At 47.2% G+C, this 27,731-nt stretch overlaps 1 protein-coding gene across 3 annotated transcripts; it reads left to right on the top strand.

Annotated features, from left to right (window-relative positions):
• Positions 1–11,375: 11,375 nt before the first annotated feature.
• MRPS18A (mitochondrial ribosomal protein S18A) lies at positions 11,376–27,711 on the top strand. 3 transcript variants are annotated; one of them, XM_036024151.1, is made up of 6 exons: positions 11,376–11,535; positions 18,838–18,869; positions 21,475–21,582; positions 24,007–24,130; positions 24,357–24,426; positions 26,306–26,524. In XM_036024151.1, exons 1-6 carry the CDS (start codon positions 11,424–11,426, stop codon positions 26,505–26,507), a joined length of 648 nt encoding a protein of 215 aa, XP_035880044.1. In that variant the 5' UTR covers positions 11,376–11,423; the 3' UTR covers positions 26,508–26,524. The 3 variants fall into 3 exon arrangements, with proteins under 3 accessions (XP_035880044.1, XP_028366678.1, XP_035880045.1); XM_028510877.2 differs by lacking the exon at positions 26,306–26,524 and adding an exon at positions 27,308–27,711 and having other exon boundaries at positions 11,377–11,535; XM_036024152.1 differs by lacking the exon at positions 26,306–26,524 and adding an exon at positions 27,030–27,265 and having other exon boundaries at positions 11,377–11,535.
• The last annotated feature ends 20 nt before the right edge of the window (positions 27,712–27,731 follow it).

Here is a 27,731-nt window from a genome sequence, read left to right as displayed (position 1 = left end):
GTCATTCCAGAGAGAAACACCCCTCTGCCTGCCCTCTACTGCCTCCCAGGACAAGTGTGAGAACAAGGGGCGATTCCACCAGTCAGAGATCCTCAGATGTGGAAGCCTGGAGGCCAGAGGCAGATGACATGCACAGGCCTTCGGGAACAGAGCAGCCGAGCTGTGGAACAGACCAGTAGTATCCTGGGCCTCCACCGAGATCTCAAGGCCAACCTGCCCTGGAAGCCATGAGCGGGATGTCCAGCGAAGGGCCATCCCATCCATTCCCCTGCCTCCACTCCAACCTCATGCTGTTTCTCGGAGAGGACGGTGGCAGTGTTATGCATCCCTCTGAAAGGTCAGATGGGCTAGAAGGGGAAAGGAAAGGAAGCATTCTCCTTCTGCCTCTGCTCCAGTGCCTTCCAATGACCCAAAGGAATGAGCAGAGAAGCTGGCTCCACTTCCTCCCTGGGTTCTCACATTCCAAGGCTGGCAGCTTGTGGAGATAAATACAACTGAAAAGTTCTCAGGGGTCGGAAGGAAACTGTGAGCAAAGGGGAAGGTGCCATTTTTGCAAACATCGAGTTATGACAGAACACTCTCTCTCTCCCTCCCTGTCTCCCTCTCACATACACAGACACATACAAGCTGTGTACAAAGTATATACAGGTCATGAGTACCCATGTCAGATAAAATCTAGGTTACATTCTTTTATTATTAATATCCTTACCTTTAATAAATCCACCCAGAAATAGATGCAAGTTTTACAGAAATTGCCACAAGTTAGGAAGGACAGTCCTGAGGGAGCGTTGTGACTGCCCTTTCCTGACCTCTGCAGTCTTCTCACCACCCCTAACCTCCGACCCCCAGCCTACCCGCCTCTGCCTAGAGACAGTTTTCCTGAAGTGTCTGCAATGGCTTCACTTGCAGAAGTGAACCAGCAGGCCCAGAACGAAGGAAAAGAGGAGGAAGCTTAGCCTCCCTGGCTCCCAGCCTTTCCCTTCCGCCCATCCTTGCCCCAAGGATGAAGGTACAAAGGAAGTAGTTTAGCTCTAGAGTGACGGAACCATACAGTTAGAGACGAGTTCAGAGAGTCCCAGCCCAAACTTTCACTCTTCAGATGAGGTCACTGGAGTCCAGAGCAGTCCAGGCCATGCCCAGGTCATACAGCGAGCATAGACAGACTTCACAAGGAGACCCAGGTCTCCTGATCCTACTCATCAGCAGTGACTCCCCAGGCTTTCTTCAGCTGTCTCCTTCTTCCCTCTTCCATTACCACTGTCTTAGGCATTTCACGCTGCTCTGACAAAACAGCAGACAAAAACAACAGACATTAATTTCTCACAGTTCTGGAGGCTGAGGAGTCCAAGACCAAGGAGCCAACAAATTTGGTTCTTGCCGAGGAACCACTTCCTGGTTTACAGATGGCCCTATTTTTACTGTGTCCTTACAAGGGAGAGAGGGAGTTCTGGTGTCTCTTCCTCTTCTCATCAGGGCACTGATCTCATCCTTGGGGCTCTACCCTCAGGATTCACCTAAGCCTAATCACCTCCCAAAGGCCCCGCCTCCTAATACCATCACACTGGGGGTTAAGCTCCAACAGATGAATTGCAAAATTATAGGGGCAGGAGGCACAAACATTCAGCCCCTGACAACTACTCTGTAGCTTTTGAACCCCACCTGGCCTCTCCAGGACTCTAAGGAAAACCATCCCAAGGCAGCCCCCTTCTCACCTGGATGTCATCCCTGACCTGGGACCCAAGTGATCTCCTGGCCCTCTGATAACACCCGCAGCAATCCAGGTAGAGCTGGGAGTTTAAGGGAGCAGCCAAGGGTCACCTCTGGATTCATATCAGGCCTCTTGGCAGAGCTCCTTCCATATCCAACTGCCAGATCACAGCCCACCCTCAGCGCATCACGCTGGGTGACTCCCCAGATATCATTTTCTATAAGAAGAGAAACTGAGACTCAGCATGGAGAATGTGCTGGCCCAGGCTGAGCCAGCTGGTCAGTGGCAACTCTAGAACCCCCACATCTTCCACTCTGTGCTGGACACCATGACGCACTGTTCAGACCCCATTTCAGGCGCAAAGAACTTCTTTTTCCAGCTGCTGAGAGTACTGCAGGCAGAAAGCCCTGCACTGCCAACCCCTGTGAAGACTGTCTGGCCAAACAGGGGGTGAACCCACATCCAATGGCTGATTGTGATGGGAATATAAAAACCCGGCCCTCTTGTCCGCACTTGAGACAACCCTGAAGAATCACCCCAACTTTAGAACTCTCTGTAGGAGGTGGGAACATTCCACTGAGACCCCAGTGCAGATTGACCCCTCCCTCCGCCTGGTCCTCCTTTCTTCCCTTCCCTTCCCCTTAGCAGACGTTGATCCTAAGATCACTCCCTAAAACACTCGCTGCATGCTCACCTCTGTTTCAGAGTCTACTTCTCAGGAAACCTAACTACTTATTCAGAGGTGAGGGTGTTTCCCATTGCTCTGAGAGACCTTGCACCTTACTTAGGAAAATAGTCTTACCCAAGGAAAACAAAAAATAAAAAGCTCCATGGGGAACACGAAAGAGGAAAAGGACGTAACTCCTGATCTTGGCAGAAGTTGGAAGAAAAAGCATATCTACTAGCTGACAATCACAATAATAAATGAAGGCTCCACAAGAGTAAGATGGCAATTGTCATGGATGCTTATAAAGACCTGCTTTGGGGTCAGTCTGCCAGGGAGTGAATTACTGAGTTTGAGTGCTTTGGCACCAGATGTCCACATGAAGGTAAGTGTGAGGTCGGTTGACAACAAGCCCATCAGACCTGAGGTGACACATTGTCTCTCTCTCGTGGCCACATTAACAGATGTATGTTGTTGGAATGGGGGTGCCAAGAGCCAATTATATACTAATACTGGTCACACAACATCTGGGACACTAGGCCTAGCTTAGAGTGTCACATTACTGACCAACCTCAGCCACACACCGGGGCAGGAACTTATAAGAGAAAAATAGGCCCTGGCCAGTGTGGCTCAGTTGGTGGGAGTATTGTCCTGCAAACCAAATGCTGGTGGGTTTGATTCCCAGCCAGGGCACATATCCAGGTTGCAGGTTCAATCCCTAGTCAAGGTGCTTGTGAGAAGGCAATCAATCAATGTTTCTCTCTTATATCAATGTCTCTCTCTCTCTCTCTCCCTTCCTCACTCTCTAAAGGCAATTAAAAAAATAATGTCCTCGGGTGAGGATAAAAAATATATATTTTTGAAGAAAGAAAAATAGAAGTCAAGGATGACTGGACCAAAACAGACTTGTGAGCAATGTTGTCTTCCAATAATTTAAGTGGCATAGTGTTGATAAGGGTTAGAGGGCAGAGCAAGGACGAGCAGATGTAGGTCATAGAGGGGCAGATTTGGGCTATTCAGAAATGAAGCCAGTCACCTTGCATAGCAGTGTGTTCCCCATCTTTGGGGCAATGCCCCTCAAAGCATATTATGAATTATAGCACAGGCTGCTAAGGGTCTAACATCCATTCTTGCCTTCACCTTAGTGTGTAATAAATAGCACCTCTGATTTTAGCTGTGCATATGGCTGCCCAGAATTAAGACATTTCCCACAAGCCCTTACAGCTAGCTATAGCTATATAACTAAGCCCTGGCAATACAAGAAACATAAGCTAAAGTGTGTACGACTTCCAGAAGGCATCTTCAACAGATGGCAGGTTAGGCCATTCTTCCTTTCCTTCTCCTTCCTGCTCCCTAGGCTATCTCAGCAGAGTGGCTAGAGCTCACGCAGTCATCGAGGACTAAGAGGTGGCAGAGCACCATGCCAGAAGGAGCCTGGGTCTCTGACTGCTTCTAGAGTCCTTTGCCTTCTTATTTATGCCACTGCTTTTGGTGGTTTTCTGTCATGCATAGCTGACCCGACTCCTAACACTGGGGTGACCATTTATTAGTTTTTCTGTCTAGCACTTTCCCTTTTTCTTAAAACAGTACTTCCTTTCTTTGGGGAAACTCCTTCTGCCTTTCCTGTAGCTTCTCCATATAGCTTCCCTGCGGCCTGCCAATCTTAGTATCTCCATCCCTGTCTAAAAGCTAGGAACTGTTGTTAGCCTCATGGGGCGACAGCACCGAGTGAATAAAGCCAAATGCAGAGGGAAACAGAAAAGTGATGAAGAGAAGGAGCCTGGTGTTGTCTGAGAGTCTGGCTCCAGCTGCCCCAAGACCCACAGAGCCCTGCCCATCCTGGGTGGAACTAAGAGCTCGCAAACATCCTTCTACAAATTGGATGACCATCCCTTACCACTCAGAGAGTCCTGGCAAATGCAGAATAGCATGTAATCCTACTCTACATAGCCAGAGGCAGGAGCAGAGTAGCACCAGAGTAGCAGGAAAGAAAGAGAGAATATGCAGAAAGGTCAGATGGAGGAAGACCCGACAAAGGTGAAGTGGGCCAGGCCCTGAAAGAAGGGAGGGCTCCGGTCAGGGAAGGAGGGAGGGACCCCCTGAAGAGGAACACGGCGGGGGGGTACAGGAGGGAAGGAAAATAAACACGGGGTAGGTTTTGAGAGTCTGTGTGGGAAAAGAAGGGAGAAAAGGTGGGAAAGTAGGGGATGCCACATCATGGAAGGCCCCACTGCCAGGCTGTGGAGTTAGGACTTTAGTCCTCCTGGTCTGCAGCAGCTCTGACTTCAGCCTTCCAGGAGTTTCTTTAAAATAAAAAATTCAGAGGCCAGCTGTGGGGGACAGGGCTGGGGGAAGAGAGATGCCATGAGTAGGAAAGTGACTGGGTGTTTAGGAACATTAGACAGAGACAGTAGCTTATAGATGGTGAAACTGAAGGCGATGGGAAAGGTGCGGTATTGGAAGATGGTGGGAATTGAAATGGTAAGGAAGAGGAGGAAATCGTGAGGTTACTTTGAAATCTGTGAAATTTATGAAAACTTTGAAAATTAGATGGAGGGGCAGCCAACGGTGACACTGGGAATGACAGAGATGGACAATATTGATGATATTCATGAGGTAGGTAGTGGCCTTACTTAGACACGGTGCACATTTAAGCTCCTTCAGAAGAATCAAACAGAAACTTCTATAGACAGTCAGAGGCTGTAGCTCAGAGAAGCATTGCCATGAAGTTTGCACTTAAAAGCTTCAAGATGAGAGCTGAGGAGTAAAAGTGGGTGAGATCTCTTAAGGGAGAGCAGAGTGGGGAGGGAGAAGTTAAAGACTGAATTCTCATCATTCTGGGTACAAGGATGGGAGTGTTTGGAGAATCAGAATTCTAGAACCAAAAGAACTCCTTACAGATGGAGAAACTGAGGTCCAGAAAGCATTTGCGACTTCAGGTTGCCAGCTGGGTAGAGCAGAGCTGGTTTCCGGTCTGCAGGTCTTTCCTTTCCCTTCGTATGTGTCCCCACATGCATACTGGGGACAGCATCTGCCTAAGGTGCCATTTTGTACCCCTTAGCAAAAATGTGCCAATAGTTCCAAAGCACTGCAAAAGGTTAAAAGCTTCTCCTTATGCAAGAGTTGGAATTGGGGCACCAGGAGAAAAAAACCTGATGAGTTTCTCAGCCTGACAGGGACATGAAGGCCCTTTTAGAGAGGGCATCCAGCCCTCTGCTGAAGTACTTGGCCGCAGCCAGGGCTTGGTGAGTTTGGGAGGAAACTGAGTTGAGCATTTCTTACTGGCTCCAACCGCTGCTGAAGCTGGGGCAAGGCTAGTGCCAGCCAAGCGCTGGGGGTCCCGACCAGGGTGCACTCACTTGGAGAGGATGCCGGCCTGGCTGGGGAGTGCGCACAAAGGGCACAGCAGGCTTTCTCTGCCTCAGCAACTCTGTTTGGGGCCTCTATCCTCTGGCCTCAGTTTCCTGCAAGGTTTTGGGGTTCTGAAGACCCCTAAAGCAGCCTCTTACCAATATCACTTCTTTTTTTGTACTTTCCCAACCTTATCCATATTGATCCAGTATAGAAATAAATAATTTCTGCTTTACAATTAACCTATTTTATGGTATGTTTAGATTTTATGTACTTCTTCTGTGTGTGTCTTATTTTACTATTTAAAAAAAATTTTTTTAAACAGTGCGGGGGTGGGGGTGGTTGGAGGGAAAGCAAATCAATCCCAAGGTCATCATCCAGTTTACAAAATGTTTCTTTGTCAGACAAGAGCTTTCACCCCTGAGAGTTTCTGCCCCCCACCCCAACCCAGGCACCGGCATGTAATCATCTGTTTATAAAAGGCACATAGTACCAGCTCAATTGATACTTGTGGGTGAAATGGATCAATGAACAAATGAGGGTATATGATGAATAACTTGGACAGATAAGAGCCCTAGGGAGGAAAAGAAGCAGCCCTGAAAAATCGATGGAAAACACTAAATTAACAAGGACTCTAGACATACCACCGTTGTTTCCAGGTCTACTGCAACGTACAGGGCCAGGGGTTCTCAGTCCAAGTTCTCCTGACCCACCCCCATTCATACCTATTTGGAGGCAGCAGTCCAAACAAGCAGGAACCACCCTTCTCTAAAGGTCATGGGAACCCAAGGAGATCAGCCAGGCAAGCCCAAAACAAGCAGTCCTGGTCGTCCCTGCGACACCACATTCTCCCCGAAATGAGGTACTGTCTCTGCCTCATCTGCACAAAGCCGGTTGGGGAAGAGGGGCAGAGGCTGCAAATGAAACCAGACCCTTCTTGGGAGGCTCACAGCCTCAGCTCCTGGCCCAGTCAGGGCAGTCCTCATGTTGTTATGGTTGCTTCGGCCAGCTGGGAATCAGCAGGGAGTTTGTAAGGAAACCACATTAATTAGGAGAAAGCAAACCTGACAGTCACTCACTCACTCAGCCAGTCCTTTCTCCTGGTTTCTCTTGCAGCTCCCTCCCATCATGAATCTCTACCAGATCAGCTCTCTCCACCTTCCTGAGCCTATTCATTGCCTCTGCTCGTTCATGGTGAACATCTGTGTGGCTCTTGGCTCTGATCCAATCTTCCTGGGCGAGGTGGGAGGAAAGCTGGAAGAGCACATTCATCCACAGCTGGGACCAAATCTTCCTCAGCTCCGAAGCCATAGACAGGCTGACCTGCCCATGGCCTCCTAACTTTTTTTTTTTAATCTTCAACCAAGGACTTGTCTGAATCCACAACCGAGGCATGTGCCCTAACCATGAATTAAACCCGTGACCTTTCAGTTTACAGGACAACACTCCAACCAACTGAGCCACACTGGCCAGGGCACCTTCTAACTCTTGCCTTTGCTCTGGCCTGAGCAGGCTGTCCTGTTGGTCAAAAGCAGGTCCCCAGACCAGATCATTTCTGCTGGGAGTTTAAGATTTTCTTGGCAAAATGAACATTTCTGGGTTTGTCTCTTATGAATGTTATACTAAACATCTTCATTTGGACGGTTTACTTGGGACTTGAGTTATTTCCTGATGCAAGAATAGGGGCCAAGACAAGGAGTAGAGGAAAGAAAGATTTTCTCGGGAAATGTGTGGAAGCAAGGGGGCTGGGCCCCTCTTGGGAGTGGATAGAATTTTTTTGTCAGGGTCAGAAGTGGTTCATCAGCCTCCCCTTCCGCATACATGTGCACACTGTGTCACTGCTGCTCTTCACGTTCCAGGGTCTCTATTGGAACTGGAAATAGCTCTTCCCATGCAAGAGAGTGACTGCCAACAGCCCCAGAAACTCTGGCTCTGGAAAAGGCCCTTCTAATGGGTGGCAGCTACCATTTACAGCCCCCAGAAAAGAGCCCTCGCTCCCTTTTGTTTCACAGAAGTTATATTAAATAAAAGAAAAAATCCACAATATACCCAACTGGGGAGGGGGGTATATAAGACTCATTGATGAAATAGAAGATGCTCTTTTTAGAATACAGAGATAGGTTTTAGAAAATACATTCACATTAAAAGCTATCTAAATGCCTAGCAATTGGGAATTGGTTGACTAACTTATGGAACTTCCAGACAATGAAATAGTATATAGCCATTAAAAATGGTGCTAAAGGGCCAATGCAACCCCATAGAAATCCCAGAAACAGATTGACACCAGATAAAATACAATAAATGGAAATATAATATTGTTAATAAATGGTGCTGTGTCAGTCAGATATCTCTAAGGGAAAAAAAAATCAATCTTAATTCCAATTTCAGGCCACATAATAAAACAATTCCAGATGAGTTTAAATCTAATACGAAAGGTGAAACAATAAACTTTTAAGAGTAAAATATAGAAGAACATCTTCATGACCTTGAGGGGAGAAAAATTTAAATAAGAAACCAAAAATGCCAACCATAGAGGAAAGAAACCCTATAAACTGCCCTGTATTAAAGCTTAAAATATTGCTTATCAAAAATATACTATAGACAAATGAAAAGGCTACCCACAAAGAGGAAGACAACATCTTTAGCACATACACTCAAAAAAGGACAAGTATCCAGAATATATAAAGAACTTCTACAAACCAAAAACAAAACGACAGGCAACCCAATATAAAATGGGCCAAACTTGAACATTTTACAAAAGAAGATATCTAAATGTCTCATAAAGTGATTCATCTCCATCAGCCATCAGAGAAATATAACTTAAATACACATGAGAGCCTACATACTCACCAGTTTGGCCAAGATGAAAAGTGCAAAAAAATCATAATACGAAAAACAACAAAATATTGATAAGCTTGGAGAGCAACTGGAACTCTCATACACAGATGGTACCAGAGTAAACTGGTACAATTACTATGGAAAAGAGTTTGGCAGTACCTACTAAATCTGAGTATTTACATGACCCAACAGTTCCATTCCTAGATATATTCCTAAGAGAAGTTTGTTCCTGTGCTCACCAAAATCATATAGAAGAGTGTTCATCATACCAGTATTTATAAATCCCAACTGGAAAGTGTCCAAATCCTATCAACAACAGAAAGTATAAAGAAGTTGTAGTAAAATCACAGTGGAATATTATATGGCAATCAGAATGAATGAATAATAACTCTATATAACAACATGGGTGAATCTCATAAACATGATGATGAGCAGCTGAAAGCAGACACAAAGGAGTACACACTATATAAGCTTCTATTGATATAAAGTTCAAATGCAGAAAAAATAATTTATGGTGCTAAAAGTCAGATAATGATTTTTAGTATCTGAAAGGGGACACTAGCGAGTTTTCCGGAATGCTAGTAATGTTCTATTTGTTGGTGAGGGCAGTGTTTCCCTCTGTGAAAATTCATGAAACTGTATACCAATAATTTGTGTACTTTCTTATATAGGTTATTCTTTAATTTAAACTAAAATTTAAGGCTAGTCTTCTGAAAAAAATCTAGTCTCACAGAATTGTTTTTTCATGTAGGAGCAAATAATAAATGGATTCAGAAAAATAAAATATGTATTACAAAATAAAGAATATGCATAGTATTACTTCACTTGGAAAACATAAACAGTGCTTATCTCTGAATTATGGATGGTATTTTTTTTACTTTATTTCATTTTTCTACAATGATGTGTTACTTGTCACTGTAAAAAGTACAAGCTTTTTTTTTTTCAAAAATAAAGATTTTATTTACTTCTTTTTAGACAAAGGGGAAGGGTGGGAGAAAAAGAGGAAAACATCAATGTGTGGTTGCTTCTCGCACGCCCCCTACTGGGGACCTGTCCCGCAACCCAGGCATGTGCCCTGACTAGGAATCAAACCAGCGACCCTTTGGTTCACAGGCAGACCAGTGCTCAATCCACTGAGCCACACCAGCCAGGGCCCAGTTGTTTTTCTTAAATAAAATTTGATTATGATAAGTTAGCAAAAACAATGAGAGGGCTTGCACTCCAATACTTTAGTTCACTGTGTGCACAACAAGCTTTGGGTCCAGCTGTTACTACCCTGATCCCTTGGATTGCCAGAAGTTGGAGACTTGTAAAGAAACAGGGAATGTATAAGCAAGAAGAACTCAAGACCATTTGTACAGAAGGAAAGTGGAAGTACCTGGAAAGCCAAAGCTTTCCTGATTCTGGCCAGTATAACCAGACCTATATCCAACCAAAACTCTGTCCCACCTAACCATGTGTTAGTCTCACCCATCTAGATTGATCTTCCTTTCAATTTCCCCTTTCCCAGGATCTGTCCTTACTAAATGCAGTGTTTTAAGGTACTCCAGTGCCACATTTCTCCTGCTCAATTGTCCATGGTAATGCACTCAAGCTCCCCATGCAGCAGCTGCTCTGCATCCTCCTGGTCCACCAGGGTGGCAGTCAACTGAGAGATAGGCTCCTTCTCCACTCTGATCAAAGAGCATGCGGTGCCATTTAATGAGCCTCATTTTCCCTGCTGTGAACCAGAGTAGGATAACTAGAAAATCCCCCTACAGGTTTATTGTGGAAGCTGGGAAAGAATCTCCTAACCAAGTGGAAGAATTGAGCAGTGAATGGCTTTTCTGTCTTATGCAGCTCCAGGGGAACATCCTATTATGTTCTGCAAATCCAAAATAGGGAAAATTGAGCACTTGTGTTTTGTTTTGATACTATATACTTCCTTAGTAGGCAAGTACATCAAACTTGTGAGACAGTACAAAGGCCCTATCAATTAGCTTATGTTTATCGTGCACTTACATTTACCTCATTTAACTTTCACAACAACCCTATAAAATAGGTTCTACATTTATTTAACAAGTATATATTGCACTCATTACATGTTAGGCTCTGTGCTATGTGTTGGAGATACGAGAGTCAACAAAAACCAATGTCCTTGCCTTCATGGAGCACACAGTCTGGTGAGAAACATATATTATACAAGCAAATGTAAAACTGTATTTGTGGCAAGTACAAAGATGGAGAACTATCTAGTGCTGAAAAACAGTAACGGGGGTTTTTAAGGAAGACCCCGTTGCGGAAGTGAAGATTGAGCCGAGCTCTGAGAAATAAGTAGGACGTTAGCAGGTAGGCAAAGAGCAAACGGAGGAAATAGCGATGCAAAAGCCCTGGCCAAAGATAAGTGCTAAGTAAATAAAAATGAAAGACGGGGTGGGAGCAGATATTAATTCTATTCTAGGTTTGCCTGATGCTCCAGACCTAGAATTCCCAACCATTTCAACCTCTCCTGTACAAGCCTAGCTTTAGCCGCAAGAAGCTGCAAGCCTACATCTAACTTGCAGAGAAGGAAAAGCTTTAAAGACTTAGGGTAGTGCGTGTGATTTTACCGAGAAAAACTGCCAGGAAACGAAAGCACCCTACGGACCTCAGCGACTGGCAAACGGGAGCTAGGAGACCTCCCCCTAGATCCTCGGAATGAAGCACAGCCTTGACACTAAGGCCACTTGGTTTAGACCAAAGCTGGAGAGGTGTGGGAAAAGTTAGCGACGAGGTGTCAGAGATAGCGAAAAGCCCACAACCCCCACAGTTCTCGTCCACTATTGCAGCTGCGCGTGCGCCGTTCCGGAAGCGGAAGTGCCGAAGAGGTCATAGGCCTTCATCATGGCGGCCCTCGGGGTGTTGGTGTCCGGTTGTAAGCGGCTGTTCCGAGGGTTCCTGGCAGGGCCGCCTGCGACCCACTGGGCTCGGCCTCCAGATCGCGGGTACAGGGAAGGTGAGTCTTGGGTTCTGGCGACCTCCCGAAGCTACAGAAAAGCGAAGGGGGTTGCTTCCTCTAGTCCCCGTGCCCCTTCCCTCCCTTTTCTTCGCGCGGTTCTGAAACGTCTAAAATGAGCTCCCGAAGTGCTCGAAAGCTCCTTCCGAACCCTAATATTATTATCATGATTTCTCACTTCTCTGACTGTCCTTTTGGGCAGGGCAGGCGGGGAGGACGGAGAGAAAGATTTGCTTAGTTAGCGAGGGCAGAAGAGAAACCTGTCCGAGGGTTCAGAAAAGTTTTCGGCAAGGATCCGCATGTTAATTCTCCCTCCGTATCCTCCGGAAGCCCATCTCATTTATTAAAGAATCCCTGGATCATAAGGGAAGGACATCTGGAGGCCCTCCCCAGCGTCTCCTTTTCCAGTTTCTCATCTGGCAGTGTTGTTATGTGATGGCGACTTTCTCCACCTGGGTCGCCAGTCTCCCCGAGAGGTAGAAGCTAAGGTGGAAAGGCCATTGAACAGCTGAAACAGAAGCAAATGCTGGATGGCATTTTTGCTTTAAATTAATCTTAAGTCTGTAAAGACAGCCTCATTCTAGCATTGAACCGAGAGCCTGTTAGTAAAAAGGCCAAGTGCTGAACTTCAGGCTGTCAAGGGATTCTGGAGAAAGAAAATACAGCCCTTTTCCTGAGAAGTTAGGTTCTGATGAGATGATGTGTGTACATAGGCTGCAATAAAGTACAGGGAGATTCAGTTACAGGAAACAGCAAACCCAACTGGAAGTTTTCATAAGGAGGATGGGATCTGATGGAGAGTGAAAGGGGTCTTTCAGGACACAGCCTTCCTTTGTGTCCTGTTGGAAGCAGGAGAGGATGAGTGATGTACAGAAGTGATGTGGGGGGTTATTTTAAGATTCTGACTCAGTATTGACCAGTGTATTCTTTAACCAAAGCTGAGATATATCCAGAGGAAAAGAGTGATCATTGTTTTCAGAGAGAGAAGAAAAGTCCAAAAAGAAGAGCCTGCCCTGGCTGGCGTAGCTCAGTGGATTGAGCGCGGGCTGGGAACCAAAGTGTCACAGGTTCGATTCCCAGTCAGGCCACATACCTGGGTTGCAGGTCACAGCCTGCAGCAACTGCACATTGATGTTTCTCTCTCTCGCTTTCTCCCTCCCTTCCCTCTCTAAAAATAAATAAATAAAATCTTTTTTAAAAAGGCAGATCCATTAAAAAAAAAAAAAAGAAGAGCCTACCAAAGAAGCCATTGGATATGTTTCAGAAGAGGTCTCTTTTTTTCAGGTTTCAAATAGAAATTTCAGTAGAATGGGAAATCAAAGAGATAGTTCATGAAGAAATGGAAATAGCAGGTATTGCAAAGAATTTAGCTATGAAGGGAAGATGGAACATTTGCTAGAAAGAACAACAAAATCCAGATGCTGCCTGGTTAATATTAGGTAAACTAATCCATTAATAAAGACACCAAAGAGAGCATATTGTTAATAAAAAGGGATTAGAAAAGGTGTTTCATCAATTCCCATGCTACAAAATTAACATATGCCCATAACATTTTTGAGGGTCTCCACCAAATGTCAAACACTGATAACCGCAATTTACATATCCTTTATAAAATTTGAAGTTGAAAACAGTGCTTTGCTATGTTCCCAGAGGACAGGAAAGAGGAGTAGTTTTGTTTTGTTCTTTTACGAAGGAACATTTTTAGGTTTGAATTTTTTTTCTATTGGGTTTGTGAAATAATGGACTGTTTAATCAGATGGGTCTTTGAAATCCTCCTCTCTATAAATTGTTGGGTTGGTTGCTCTTCTTTGCTTCTTACTGTCAGGCCTAAAAGCTAAATAATTAAATTGATATAATCTTAAACAAAGGAGAACCAGCTGTCTCCAAAGCCTTTAAATGAAAAACTTTCCTTGATATTCCACCCCTTATGTGTAAAATAGTTCACATATACCTACTTTTGACTGGTCCCAACGGGTATATTTGACACCCAAATAGTAGAGTACATACAGCATTTAAAGTTACCGGGAGAACGCTGGATGTTTTGCTGAAAATATCCAAACATTCTGCTTTTTAAAGTATCAAATAGTACTTAATTTTTGTCAGAGTTCATGAGCACTTGGCATCAGCACTCCTGCCTGTAAAGACTCAGTGTAAGCCCATGCTGGCAGCTCAGCTGGAGCACTGTCTGATATGCCAAGGTTGCAGGTTTGATCTCTGGTCAGGGCACATACAAGAATCAGCCAATGAATGCATAAATAAGTGGAACAACAAATCGATGTTTCTGTCTCTCTCTTCCGCCACCTCCTCTCTCGAAAATCTTTTTTTTTTTTTTTCTTTAAGACCCTTATTCTAAAGCAGTGGTTCTCAGCTGGGGGCTGTTTTGTTCTCCAGGGCACATATGGCAATGACTAGAGACATTTTTGGTTGTCACAACTGATACAGCAGGTACTTCTGGCATCTTGTGGGTGGAGTCCAGGGATGCTGCTACAATCTTACAGTGCTCTGGACAGCCCCACACAACAAAGAACCGCCTGGACTAAACTGGGAGTCACCACTGCTGTTGAGAGAGCCTGGTCTGAAGTTTAACAGTAGCAACACACAAAGCCAAAAGTATACTCTTATGAAAGAAGCAACAGTGAAGGAAGACAGAAATGGAAATTGTGGTTTATTAAGTGCCTGCTTCAAGCACTGTGCTGTGTTTTCCACATATATTTAATCAGTCTTTTCAACAATCCTTAAAGATGGATGTTACTGACATTTGTGCAAATGAGGAACTCAGGTACAGAGGGCTTTAGTAGCTGCCCTACATCACACAGCTAGTGAGTGGTGGAGTTGGAAGCAGAGCCAGCGCTCTTCCCTCACCACCAGTCATGTCACCTTGGTACTCCATGGCAGGGCATCCCTGTGGTTCCCTCCCCTCCCTGAAAGCCCCCATCGGTTAACCTGCTGAAGACCATTCGTATTTTTATGGTTGGCACTGCCAGACTTAGCAAAAATTGTGTTAGATGTCATTCCTGCCTTATCATCAGAGCTCTTATGAAAGAAATGTATTTAAAACAAGAAAAATAAACACACATAATCATATGAATTTATGGGGATGATCTATTAGGTCAGAATGTGTTGAAATGAGTCAAGGCTGAAGGGAATTTTCTTTATCTTTTCCAGTTAGCTGTAGCATTTCAGACAAGGATGTGCAGCCCAGCCCTATAGCTAAAAGCTTTGAGAGAGAAGTGAGCGAGTTGGGGGCTTTAAAGAATAGAGAGTAACCTGCTAGTGGAAAGAGGCTTTTGTGCAGCAGTGAGACTCCTCATTCTGAAGCACAGTGCAGAGGGACATTCCCTCAGGGCTCCAAGGGTAAAGACATAGGGAGGTGATGAGAGAATCAGAAAACTTCAGTGGTAGAATTAAAGATGAACAAAAGGGCCCTGGCTTGTATGACTCAGTGGATTGAGCACCGGCCTGTGAGCTGAAAGGTTGTAGGTTCAACTCTTGGTCAGGACACATGCCTGGGTTGTGGGCCACGTCCCAGTTGGGGGTGTGTACGAGGCAACCCATCAGTGTTTCTCTCCCTCTCTCCCTCCCTTTCCCTCTCTCTAAAAATAAATAAATAAAATCTTAAGAAAGAAACAAGATGAACAGAAGGGAAGTGGTACTTGAGCAAGGAAGGAATTTGAGAAAGGTAGTTAATGACCAGAAGTGCAGGCACACATCCCAAACATGCACTTTACTCCGTGACCCTGTGTAAGCCTGTCTGTGCCTCCTCTTAGCCATCCTGCCATTCAGTTGCTCCATTCCTTCATACTCTGCTTGGGACTTGGTTTCCATGGATATTTTCCAAGAAGGACCTTGGTCTCTGGGCACTTCGTGCCCTCCACTCCTCATCATTCATCTTTCCTCACTTCCTCCTTTACGAAACAGTTGGGTCTTTATGCTGCTGCAGTTCACTGTGTCTGTGTTTATGTGGCCATCAGCGTCTCTCTGTGTTCACTGCAGTCTCACCGCAATGCTGTTTGCTCTAGACTGTTATAATTCAGTTATCTTGGACTCCGTCCTAGGCGAGTATTTACTGAAGCACTCAAAGGACCTCTTTACGAGGCCTGGACTTTATTATGGTGAAGTTCCCATACTTGGTTAGTTCCCTTTCCCCCCCTAGGCAAAGGCTCTGTCTTCCTATCCTGTTATAACTCTCCACAATAGGTGGAGCTGAGCTGTACACTCCACGCGTGCTTAGCAAAGGTGTTACTTTCTATGAAACAGATTATTTGATTTGTATGAGGAGTGGCCATCTTTGAAGGTTTTGGTCCTTAATTGTAGTTTAGAAAATTGCTTTTTTTTCTTTCCTGAGTTTACTCGATAATAGCCATTTCTTAGAATACAAGGGTCATTTCATCTTTTTTTAAAACAAGTTTTTTTTTTTATTGTTCAAGTACAGTCATCTCCATTTTCACCCCACCACACCCCCCTGCCCGCCCTCCACCATTAAACCTACCCCCTTTGGCATTGTCCATGGGTCCTTTATACATGTTCCTTGATGGCCCTTCCCCTTTTAGCCCCTATTATCTTTCTCCCCCCTCCTCTCTGGTTACTGTCAGTTTGTTCTTTATTTCAGTGTTTAAACGAGTTTTCTGTTAGTGCTCAAATCTCTTAGTCCAGTTCTCCTTCGCCACCCCCACTTCTCTTAAACAGAGTAGAGACCAGGGACAAAATGGATCTGAGGTTTTGTTTGGTTTTGACGTGTTTTTGTATGCGCACTGAAAATCAATACGATTTTGATTCCTATCTCCTGTTTTGAGAGGCTTAAAATCTATCAGAGCCTCTTCGGGCTCCAGCCAAGCCTTCTGCCCCAGCACTGAGACACCGCCCTGATAAATCTCAATCTCATGTGAGTTCTCAGGTCATTTCTTCTGGTTTGACAAATTGTCTCTATTAGATAAGCCTGTGCCTAATGTTTTACCCACTGGCTTATAGTAATATGATTCACTGGCTCGGAGTGGCTGTGTGGGGAGCTTGTGAACAGTGGAGCCTGCCATGGTCTTTGATCTCTTTTCCAGGGGCCAGTGGGATGACTTCAGGGTTTGATTCTTTGCCGGGAGTGATGTGTGTTTTGTTAGACTTGTTTACCTCATGGTTGGGGCCCGAGTGCCTCCTGGAGAAGGGAACCACATGTTTGTTCGCTTTGTATCTCGGGGCATTGTTGTAGTGCTGACTCGAGTGGAACCGGAATGTCTCTCTGGTTCTTAAAATCTCTTTTCCCACCTATTGTTGCTCAGATTTGGTCACCCTCGCTCCAACTTGGTTTTTGCAAATTTGCAGTTTCTGGGGTGCCTAAAAGCCCTATTGTGCCCTCCTGGAGCAGTACCCTCCCTCCTATGCATCCCCACGTTTCTAAGTTGACACATTGCAGTGACAGTCCCTCTGCCACTGTGCTGGCCTCCAGACTGAGCACCAGGTGGAGTCTCACTTCTCATTTAGGCTGGTCTCTGTTCTGAACAAGTAGATCCGTGTGTGGGGTGACACATTTTCTTTTACAGGGAGAAACCTAATTTGTCTTTGAGTTGATTGGTAACTACAGTGTTTGGGAGAGAGCCTCAGGACCTTTCTGGTCACTGTTACAACTTTGTGTGCAGAGTAGGACTCTGAGGGGCTCTCAGGTTGGGTATGTAGATGGAATGAGTCTTCGTGAACAGCCTCACTCAGAAAACAAAAGGGCAACAATCGCAGGCAGTCTGTCCAGTCAGGTGTTGGGCAGGGAGCGCAGTGATCGCAGAGGCTGCCGAGGGGCTCTGGTTGGGTTAGAATTGCCTCAGTTTTTTTCCTTAGATACACTCTTTCTCTGTCTATTGTTTTTTGGTTTTATTTTTGTTTTTGTTTTTTACTGCAAAAGTAGTATGCATTTATTTTAGAAACTTTAGAAAATGCCAATAGGTATAAAGAAGAAGCTAAAATTACCTACCGCCCCCACTGAGAAAAAAACAGTATTACCATTTGGGTACATAGCTTCAGGGCTCTGAGTCTCCTAAACCTGTTTATTGTATGTATGTTTATGGACATGTTTCTAGGGAGAGGTGCATAACTTTTACTGGATTGTCAAAGTTAAGAACCTTAGGCTCTTTCTAATCTGTATTCTTGCCTTGGCTGGAGTTGAGTAAAATTGATTGTGTAGCCAAGGTGCTGTTAAAATACGATTTTAGTATGTGGGGAGACAGCAGCTATGTGGGCCCAAGTTTTCTCTTACAGTAATTAGTAGTCAGAAGGGGGCCATGACAAGATTTCTGCTCCCTAAATGCTAGCTAGCATCCACTGAGCATCTGCTGTGTGCCAGTTCCTGTGCTAACAGCTATGGCTTCTCCCTTTCTAAAGAAACTGGGAGAACAAGCAAGACTCTCCAATAACTTTCTGTTTGATTATATTTGCCAAATATGGGCTTTTAGCTTGGTTCTTCCTTCAAATATTGTTGAAGTCATTCTGCATCCTAGTCAAGTAGGATAGGAAATATGTACAGCTTGACAGGTGTGAGTGACTTACTGTCTTTCCCTCAGGTTCTCTTTTGACTGCCAGACCTAAATGGGCAAAGAGCTGAGGGAGTCCCTCTCGTTCTGGAATTGCAGTACTCTTGAACTTCTGCCTGGACCCAGTTTCTGCAGGCCCCTTCTTCCAGCCCCTTTTTATCACACCTCTCCAGTGTGGATGACAAATTGCAACCCTGCAGGGAGGGATGGAGAAGAGGATTTAATGTGCACAGTTGTCCTCACCCAGCTTTAATACAAAGCTTTCAGGATGAATTTTAGGAGTGAACTTGTCTCACTGCTTATCTACCAGGGCCACTGGAGTCATTTTATGTCATTCAGTACTGTATTGCAAACTGTTCAAGGTCAGAAACTGTGTTTATCTGATTCTCTTAGTAAAAGGACGCATGCAGTGGGTACTTTTGAAGGCCTTTTACATGCTTCTGTCCCCACTCCCCACTCTTAGGTCATTACTGCTAGCCATAGGAGGGCAGATCTTGCCAATTTCCTTAGATAGAACCAAGAGGAATCTTGGTTTGGAAAAGCAAAAACAGTGTGGAAACCCTTGATCCCAGAGAGATGATATTACTTGGGCATCTGGGCTTGCCCTCATCCAGCCTCAGGGGCATAGGGCATTTGGAGGTGACCCTGCACGCTCTCTCTCTCTAGGTGGGGCCTGTGAGAGAGTGCAGACTGAAGGCTCTGTTTCTCCACATGCATAGAATTTGAGCTATTATTCGAAACTCCCTGTTCCTTATTAAATGGCTGACCTAATTTCTCCCCTTTATCTTTGCAGTGGTGGAGATCCAAGAAGGGAAGACAACTATAGTAAGTATCAAGTTGGCCACTTACAACCTCTTTACCACTTGGAGCTGCCTGGCTGCACCTCTGCGGGAGGGAGAGGGGAAGGGAGGCCCAAACTGGACTCCTGGCTCCAGGATCTGCTCCTTCTGTGACTATAAATCTCCCTGTCTATTTTTCAAGCTGTGTGCTATAGTGTGCTTAATCAGGAACAGTCACTTGTACTTGGATTGAAGCATCTGCTCTTTGATTAAAGTGGCCTTTTGTATGCCAAGATCTCAGAGGTCTTTGCTAATATGTTCTTTGGAGGGTAATAAATTAGTTTTCCAAAGGGGAAACTAAGGCAGTGGCAGGACTAAAGAGCCAACATGAGTTGATCCCAAGCCAACGTCCTAGATCTCAGCTTCTTTCCTCTCTGCTCAGAATGACTTAGCTATATTCCTTAAGTGATGCAATTAAAAGGTGACACTCTCTGGACCCTGGACTCACTAGCGAGCACCCTGATTTGTCTACTGGTGAGAAAGCTGGAATGACTGTATCCACCCATTCCCCCTTTCCCTCCTGGGACCCATCTCACCTCCCTTTCTTCAAGAGTCATGGGGCCTGGATTATCCTATAATCCCTAAAAGACAATGTTTTCACAGGGCTTTCCATGCCTCCAAGAAATCCAAAGCCACTCCAGAAGCCTGTATAACTTCCATGTCAACCAGGGATTTAACTGTTCTGGCCGCCAGCCACACTTGGTCCTCTTAGACAGTCTTATTCCCAGGACAAGGCCTTTGGGTTCCCTCTGGGTCTTCCCCAGAATAGTCGCTCAGCTTTTGCACTGCTTTACCTCAACATATTCTTTTGAAGGGGGCCCTCGTCCCCTTAGGGCACCTTTGTTTATTCCCTTATTCAAAGCTGAAACAAGCCTTCACCCCGTGAACTCGGGGCTGGTGGAGAGAAAACACATCTGGCTTTTGAGTGTGAAGACTATTTTTCGTTTGGGGCATGAATTTGCTTTTTGTAGAATGAACTGTGGAGACATGGTGGCATTGTAAGCATTTACAAGCCTTGGGGGCGGGAGCCACCCATGCCTGGAGAGGTGCTGCCTCGGCTGACTGGGTGTTGCTCACTCTGGAGTCTCACTTTCTTCATCTATAAAGTAACATCATGATGCCCCCTCACTAGGTTGTGGGGGTTAAATGAGATGGTGAGCTATGATTAGCACAAAACCAAGCACGTCATGGAGAGTCGGCAAATGTTAGTTCTCTCCCCACAGTCCTCCATAATCCCCATCTGAGCCCACCACACACCTGCACACTTCCCCTAACACACTCTCTGTTTCTGGAGTAGTTATGGTGGCCTTGGCAGACAGGTGGGTAGCAGTGCCCTGCACAGGCAAGCACTGCCTCTAGCCTCTTTCCTATTTGCCAGTTCTGCCCCTGGAGACAGTGTTGCTTCTCTCCCAAAGCCTTTGAGCCCTGTCCCAGCCTTGCTCTTATAATCCATGGCTTCAGTCAGGAAGGCTTTCTAAACTCCCCCTCTTGCAATTGGAGCTGACTCTCAGATCATTGGTCTCTTGCACTTAGTAATTCCAAGGCTGTGTCACAGGATACGACAGCCACAGCCGAGGTCATTTTGCACGTGATCTCAGCACAGTTGGAGAGGTGGCATCCTAAAAAATAAAAGCAAGGAAGAAGACAGGAATGTATCCTCCTATCTTTGTTTCTTAAGAAGAGAGAGAGCACCCTGGCTGGTGTGGCTCAGTGGATTGAACACTGGCCTGTGAACCGAAAGGTCTCAGTTCAGTTCCTTGTCCAGGCACATGCCTAGGTTGTGGGCCAGGTCCCCCCATTTGGGGCGTATGAGAGGCAACTGATGGATGTTTCTCTCCCTTTCTTTCCCCCTCCCTTCCCCTCTCTCTAAAAATAAATAAAATCTTTGAAAATAATAAAAAGTAAAAAGGGAGAGAGAGAAGCGGGTATATGCTCATGTAGGCAGAGAGCAGGCTTCTTAACCATGGCACTGTTGGCACCCTGGGCTGCTAATTCTTCATGGTGTGTCCTGTGCATTGTAGGATGGTTAGCTTCCCTGCTAGATGCCATTAGCACCCCGTCTCCCAGTTGTGACAGTCTGAAATGTCTCAGACATTATCCACTTTCCCCTGGGGGGCAAAGTCATGGCAGGCTAAGAACCACTGGCATAGACTTGCTCTGTAAGATAAAGGTGGAATCTGCCATTTCCTCTGAGAAGGCTGTGTGCAGGGGGAAGGAGACTTCCCTTGGACTCGACATCCCTGTGCAGTTTGAAACTTTTTACCATGTGCATTTATTACATTTTCCCAAAGGTGGTTTTTGTGGTTGAGGAAGGAAAGGTAGCTTCAGCTGATACAGCAAACCCCTCCCTCTCACCACCAGCATTAAGTTCAGTTTCCATTACTTTTGAAGGCTACCAAATCACCTTTCTATGGACACCCCAGGGCCCATTATATAGCAACTGCAGAACCACCACTATAGTCTCAGCAGAGAAACCTGTTACCTAGCAGAGATGAGGTCCCACCACCATTCCCACCATTTTGGGGGTGGCTTGAGAATTAGAAACTCTGTGTGGCCCTTTCCCTCACACACACTCTTTCTCTGCCTCCTAGATTGAAGGCCGTATCACAGAGACTCCCCAGGAAAGCCCACATCCTCCTAACCCCACTGGCCAGTGCCCCATCTGCAGGTGGAACCTGAAGCACAGGTATGGTTATGAGGTAAGTGTGCATGTCCCAGAGGCCATGTTCTCTGGTTAACTTCAGCGGCATCACTCCCCTTCATCCCCTTCCCTCATAGCCACCGCTGCCTCTCATGGAGCCACCACAGACAAGCATTTGTCCAGTGGCTCTCAACCTTGGCTGCCCGTTAGAATTATAGGGAAGCTTTAAAAAACACTCAGGCCCCGCCCCCAGACATTGATTCTGTTGGTCTGGGTTAAAGCCTGGCCATCATTATTTTTTAAAGCTCTCCAGGTGATTCTCATGTGCAGCCAGGGTTAAGGGTCACTTAATTCACAGCCTGGTTGTGTGTCATTCAGCCCATCAGGGCCCTGTGCCCCAGTCTCACAGAGTGGTGTTCCCAAGGGGATGGAATCAGGATCTGAGTTTGGCTTTCTCCCTCTTGTAATGAGCGGCTATTTGGAGAGGCCTTACTGTGACCTGGGGACATGTTATTGTCTCCACGTTGGAGCTACAGAAACCCCTGTTTGCTCTAGCTTTTCTAGCTCTTCATCTGTTTTCACGGAAGGGTGATGATGGTGAATAACAGTAGGTACCTGCATTGAGTGCATACTCTGTGTCAGGCACTATTGTAAGCATTTACCTGTTTTCGTTCACTTAGTTTTCACAATCTCCCTATGAAGTGGGTACTTTCTATCCTTGTTTTGCAGGTAAAGAAATTTAAGTCATGGAGAAGTTAGTGAACTTGCCTCACATCACCCAGCTAGAAAGTATCAGAGCTGGGATTCAGACTCTAGGGAGACAAAACCCACGCCGAGACTACGATCCCAACTATTGCTCTGCGTCCTCTGTAGAAGTGGGGAGGGCCTGGGGAAAGCACACAGCCCTGGAGAAATCCATACTCGTCCCTCAGAGTTCTATTGGTAACATTAAGCACCCTATTTTTAGGTTTCAGGTGATTCAGGCTCTGGGCCAACTTGACCTGCAGGTTGTCCCTGTGCCCCTTGGTGGAATGGGGTGACTAAGGGCAGAGATCCTGGTCAGGTGGTAAGAGCAGGAGAGGCCACATGCCCATGGGATCTGAACAGAGTGACCCAACTAATCTCCCAGGCTGGGAGCCTTGGCTTTAGGCCACCCCAAGTGGGGAGAGGGGGTGTTCTTTTACTCTACCCTGGGCCTTTCTGCTGATGGCCGCCTAGAGTAATAGGAAGCTTGCAGACCACACACTGCTTCTTCTTACAAGGAAGTTAGTGGGGCTGAGGCCATACTTGGAATCTCAGCTGAAGATGGGGAGGTGAACCTGCCCGACCACCACGGGGCACTCTTTCTACCAGCCGTTTCCAGGAAATAGACTTGCTTCTGTTTATCCAGCAGAAGAAATCCAATCCCCTCCAAGGTAAAGGCTAAAGTTGTTTTCCTTTTACCCCTTTTCACTCAGGGCATCGTTAGCCTGAGCTGCACAAAGCTGTCAGCTTGCTTGGCAGCCTGCAGTGGGGGAGGCTGGGGCTGTGAGCCCAGTTTATTAGCCTTGGATAATCCAATCCAAGTTCTTTTCATCAGATTCTGAAGATTATAGGGGTGGGAATTGGGGGTCTGGGTCCCTCGGGGGTCTCCAGTGATTAAAACAAATCTGCGGTTGTACAGCGAGGCGCCTGCCAGGGCAGTGAGTCAGTTTGTGGACATGACTGCTAAGACTGGCGTGCCGGGCCCCTCTGGGGGGGTGGGGGGTGGGAGATGGTGGCTTTTATCCAATCCCCTCAACTGTCCTGTGAGAGCTAGCGGGGATAGTTTCTTGTCTTGATTCTGGCTCTGTTCACCCTTGTTTCCTTGGCTCTTCCAAGGCAATCTGATGGTCCAAAGGAAGCCTTAGAAGCCATTCACATCTGGTCACAGGGGGCTCAGAAGATGTGGGATTTAACTTCACAGCCTCGGTCCTTTCCTCAGCTCGTACCCTGCTTAGCACTTCAGAGGGAATGGCAGAAGGTGGAGGGACTGTGTGCATGTATTGTGGCCTGTGGCACATAGGCTTTGGGGGCGGAGATGCTATTAGATTTTTCTCTCTTGTGTGGAAATATATGACATACCCTCTACCTCACCCTGGGAGATTGACTTTTGTCACCAGGAAAGATACTGCAGGTGCATGAAAGATTGTTAACATTTCTCAAAGAGTTTGTATTCTCTAACCTAGTCTATCAAAAGATTATCTCAGGAAGGAGCTAAAAGCTCTTAGGATTGGTAATTTTTTTCAGAAAATCTCATAAGTTGGGATTTATCTTTTGTTAGGTAGTAGACCAGTGTGCAAAGTTCTGTGGAGGGAATGGTCTTAGGTCAGTTCCCGAGGGAGACCTCAACCTCTTAAGAGTGCCAGGGTCCACCACCTCCCCTGTAGGTCATGTGGCTGGGCTCCCCAGTATCACACGCTCATCTGGCTGACCCTCATCTCCTGTTTTCCATTTCCACTAGGATGTTCTGCTGCTCAGTCAGTTCATCCGGCCTCACGGAGGCATGCTGCCCCGAAGGATCACAGGCCTGTGCCAGGAAGAGCACCGCAAAATTGAGGAGTGTGTGAAGATGGCCCACCGAGCAGGTAGAAGTTCCCCTCGGGGCTAAGAGGGGCAGAGGGCCGTAGGCATCATTCCCCCACCAGCTGCCCCATGCTGCAGCCCCTCCTGGAAGAGAAATGGACATCCAGAGCCTTCATTTTACTCCCTCAATGCCAGCATTCCACCTCCTTGGGCTTTGTCTTTGTGGTCCCCAAAAGCTGCAGAGGGAGCTGCAGAGACCATCTCCTTACATGTTTCTTCTGCATTCAGGTCTGTTGCCAAATCACAGGCCTCCGCTTCCTGAAGGATTTGTTCCAAAAAGAAAACTCCAACTCAACCGGTAAGCAGACCTGGGTGTCAGTACCCCGTGCACTCTGCAGGCCCTCGGTTCGCACTGTACTCTGCCAGGGAAGCCATTGGAGCTCATCCCACAGCCCAGGAAAGCCATGTGCCCTTTGGCTGTCCATTCGGTCCCATCCCCGTCAGTCCCACTGGTGCTGCAGTTGATGGCGTGCACGCCTCTGTCACCCTCCCCTGCTGGCCTCAGCCTCTTTTCCCCTCCCTCCCCAGTAGGGCATTTAGCACAGGGGCGAGGAGGGTGAGGAGGTCTGCTGGTTGGGCATCAGAACATGCTGATCCCATTTATGACGTCATACTAGGTTGCTATGGGAATGTCAGAACACTTCAGACTTTCAGTATCCCAGCACTAGGGTTATTAAAGGGCAAAGTGAGGCTTAAAAATGGGGGGTTGCTGTCTGGGGGCAGAACCCCTATATGTAGCTGTGCACGTCGTACACTGTAAAACTTCCAGGCAGTATCCATGTAGACTGGGTTGTGAATGGTGTTCCCTCGAGCTGGGCACTTAACCTGCAGAGCTGCACATGGTGACCCGGAAGGTCCTGAGGTTTTAGAGAAGAGGAAGGCCCCTGGATCCTGGAATCAATCAATCTGCCTTTCAGGCTAGGCAGGGTGGCACCCTCTGGTGGAGGAGCAGACCTGTCTAACTAACACTCAGTCACCCTATTGTATGTTCCTTTCCCTCCCCCACCTCTGACATTGCCACACTCACATACTCCCAGATGTATAATACGCCCTTGTCGAGAGTAGAGCCAGGTCTGTAAAAATGATTTTGGTGTTTATTCTTGTCCTCCCCTATCAGTGGCCCCTCCCTCTTTCAGCCAGTCCAGCCGCCACTGCACTGGAACTGCTGCCTCTGTGGAACCAAAGATGGTCGAAGCAAAGCAACACTCACGCCACCCCCTAGCAAACCTCCTAGTCTGATCCCCAGCAGAACCCAGGCATGAGGTTAGGAGTCCTGGCAGATACCAGCCACAGATTGCTGGGCTGGGGGCATAGGACCAGAGCTGGGTCTTAATTGATGCCTCGCCAGCACCCTGGCCCCACGCCCATCTCCACCTGCCCTTCCCACACTGCTAGCTGGGTCATCTTCCAGCAGCCCTGGGGGATCAGGACCTAGTAACATCTTCCTGTCTTTCCCAAATGTGCTATAGACCATTTTGGGGTTGAGCCTTCCCCCACCCCCACCCCCCCGACTTGTGAAGAGACCGCAGCAGGCCTAAGGACACAATCCACTCTGCCCTCAGGCCTTTGAAGTGAAGCCAGGCTCCCTCCCATATATCCGGTGTCCTTTAACGTGACACAGGATTGATGATGTGTTGGGGGCTCTTGGGTTGCAAAAGGACACTCTGGGGGGCTGGGTAGAGGGGCAGTCCTGGCTATGAGGGAGGTTGATTCCCTCGTAAGGGATATTATGATTCTATCCAGAGGCCCTTGAGCTTTGGGCCCCAAGGGAGCTACACTTCCTCTTTTCCTGCCCCTTCAGGAGAGGTAGGAAGGAACCTTGGTTCTTCCCAGAGCTGGAGTCTTCCCAAAATGCTGGCTGGAGGCCACCCAGGCACCCCTCCCCCACCAGTTGGCTGCTCCATGGGGCACAGGCATCAGGCCCAGAGCTCACTGAAGCCCAGCTTCCTCGGGTCTCTCCAGGGCAGGGGAGGGAAGAACAGTTTTTGGGCAGCAGTTCTGGACAACCTGATCAGCCTGGGGATCTTCTGGGGTCCTGGAATTCCGGTGAGCACTCCTCTTGGAGAACCAGCTCCCACACCCCATCTCTTTCCCCACCCCTCCGAAGACTGGGAGATGCCAGCCCAGGGGCCTGCCAGGCGTTCCTTCCCTTACCCTTCACTCCTCTACTGTCGCAGCACTCTAGCCATAGGAAAGCAGTCCCTGGGACTAGCCCACTCCTCAGAAGTCTCCCTGTTGGGGGCATGGACATTGACAGGAGACTCAGAGAAGCCCACCTCACACTTGGAGTGCAGGCCCGTACCTCCCCCAGCTTTTCCCTCCTCTCGGAGCTGTTTCCTTCATGCAGGACAAGACCAAGGTCCAGGGGGGCTCAACTGAAATGTATAAATTAGCGATCATTTTTCACTATTATCTAAAAATTTTCATCCAAGGGTAATTTTTTTTTAATTAGAAATTTCTTATTTGATGGTTTTTAGATGTGGCTGTGTTGAACCACAATCTACAGTGGAGGCACAGGAGGATCCTGGCCTTTGGCATAGCTGAGCTTTCAGGATGAAGGGTGGGCCTCTCTGGACAGAATCCCATTCTGAATGGAGTAAACCCCAATCCTAGCCGGCATGAGCCACTTTTCCGGGAACTATCAGCGCCCTGGCCATCCCCAAAGGAGGCCAAAGGACTGTGGGCTGCAGCCATTTTTCCCTACTCCCTCCTCCATACCCCCCAGGGGCCCTCGCTCTTGGCTCCCATCATGGGTTGAGTGAGGGGCAGGGGTCCTCCAGCCAGTTATGGCTGCCCAGGGGAGCTCCCTGAAGGCTGGGGTGGCCAAATGAGCCAAATGGGCGAGAGGGAAGGATTCCTCCAGGCTCTTACATCAGCCTCTTCCTCCACCTCCTCCCCCAGAAAATACAAACATTGACAACTCCTAAAGATCAAGGGAACTCACGTGGCCCTGGTCTGCCTGACCCTGGCCACACACGCTTGCGGCAAGAACCCAGCCCATCTGTTTACAGCACACACAGCGGTTGCTCCCAGGAAAAGCCCCTGCTCCTCAAGGAAGACAAACTAGAGAAAGGGTTTGGTTGGGCATCACAGCTTTGGCCTGAGGAAGCAGCGCCCACCCTCCCAGCTCCAGTTCAGGCTCCCAGCCCTCAGCCACACTTCCTGGTCCTTCTCCACAGGTACCTGACCCGCTGGTCCCCCGGCTCTGTCAAGCCCATCTACAATAAAGGCCACCGCTGGAATAAGGTGCGCATGGCCGTGGGATCACCCCTCCTGAAAGACAATGTCTGCTACTCAAGAAGGCCTTTGGTGTTATATCATTGACGGAACAGGGCTTCCTGAGAACCTAGCCAGATGTCCCCTTGCTCTGTCACCGGTTCCTACCAGGGCGGCCTGACTCCTCCAGTGTGAATGGCACAAGTGGCAGCGACACCACCTTCGGTACCTTCAGCTGGGGGCACGCAGTTCACTTGGGTTCCTTGGCACCTGAGGGGGTCTCACGACTGGTTGGGGCCTTACTCTGTGCTGGGAGACAGGAGTTCTCCTCAAAGGAATGTCATAAACCAGGCTCATGTCTCACCCACTGGCTGTGTGCTCACTGCT

Source organism: Phyllostomus discolor, chromosome 4, assembly GCF_004126475.2.
Source record: "Phyllostomus discolor isolate MPI-MPIP mPhyDis1 chromosome 4, mPhyDis1.pri.v3, whole genome shotgun sequence".
NCBI classification, from domain to species: Eukaryota; Metazoa; Chordata; class Mammalia; order Chiroptera; family Phyllostomidae; genus Phyllostomus; species Phyllostomus discolor.
Note: the sequence above shows the minus strand (reverse complement) of the source record. Positions and strands in the feature narration are given on the sequence as shown.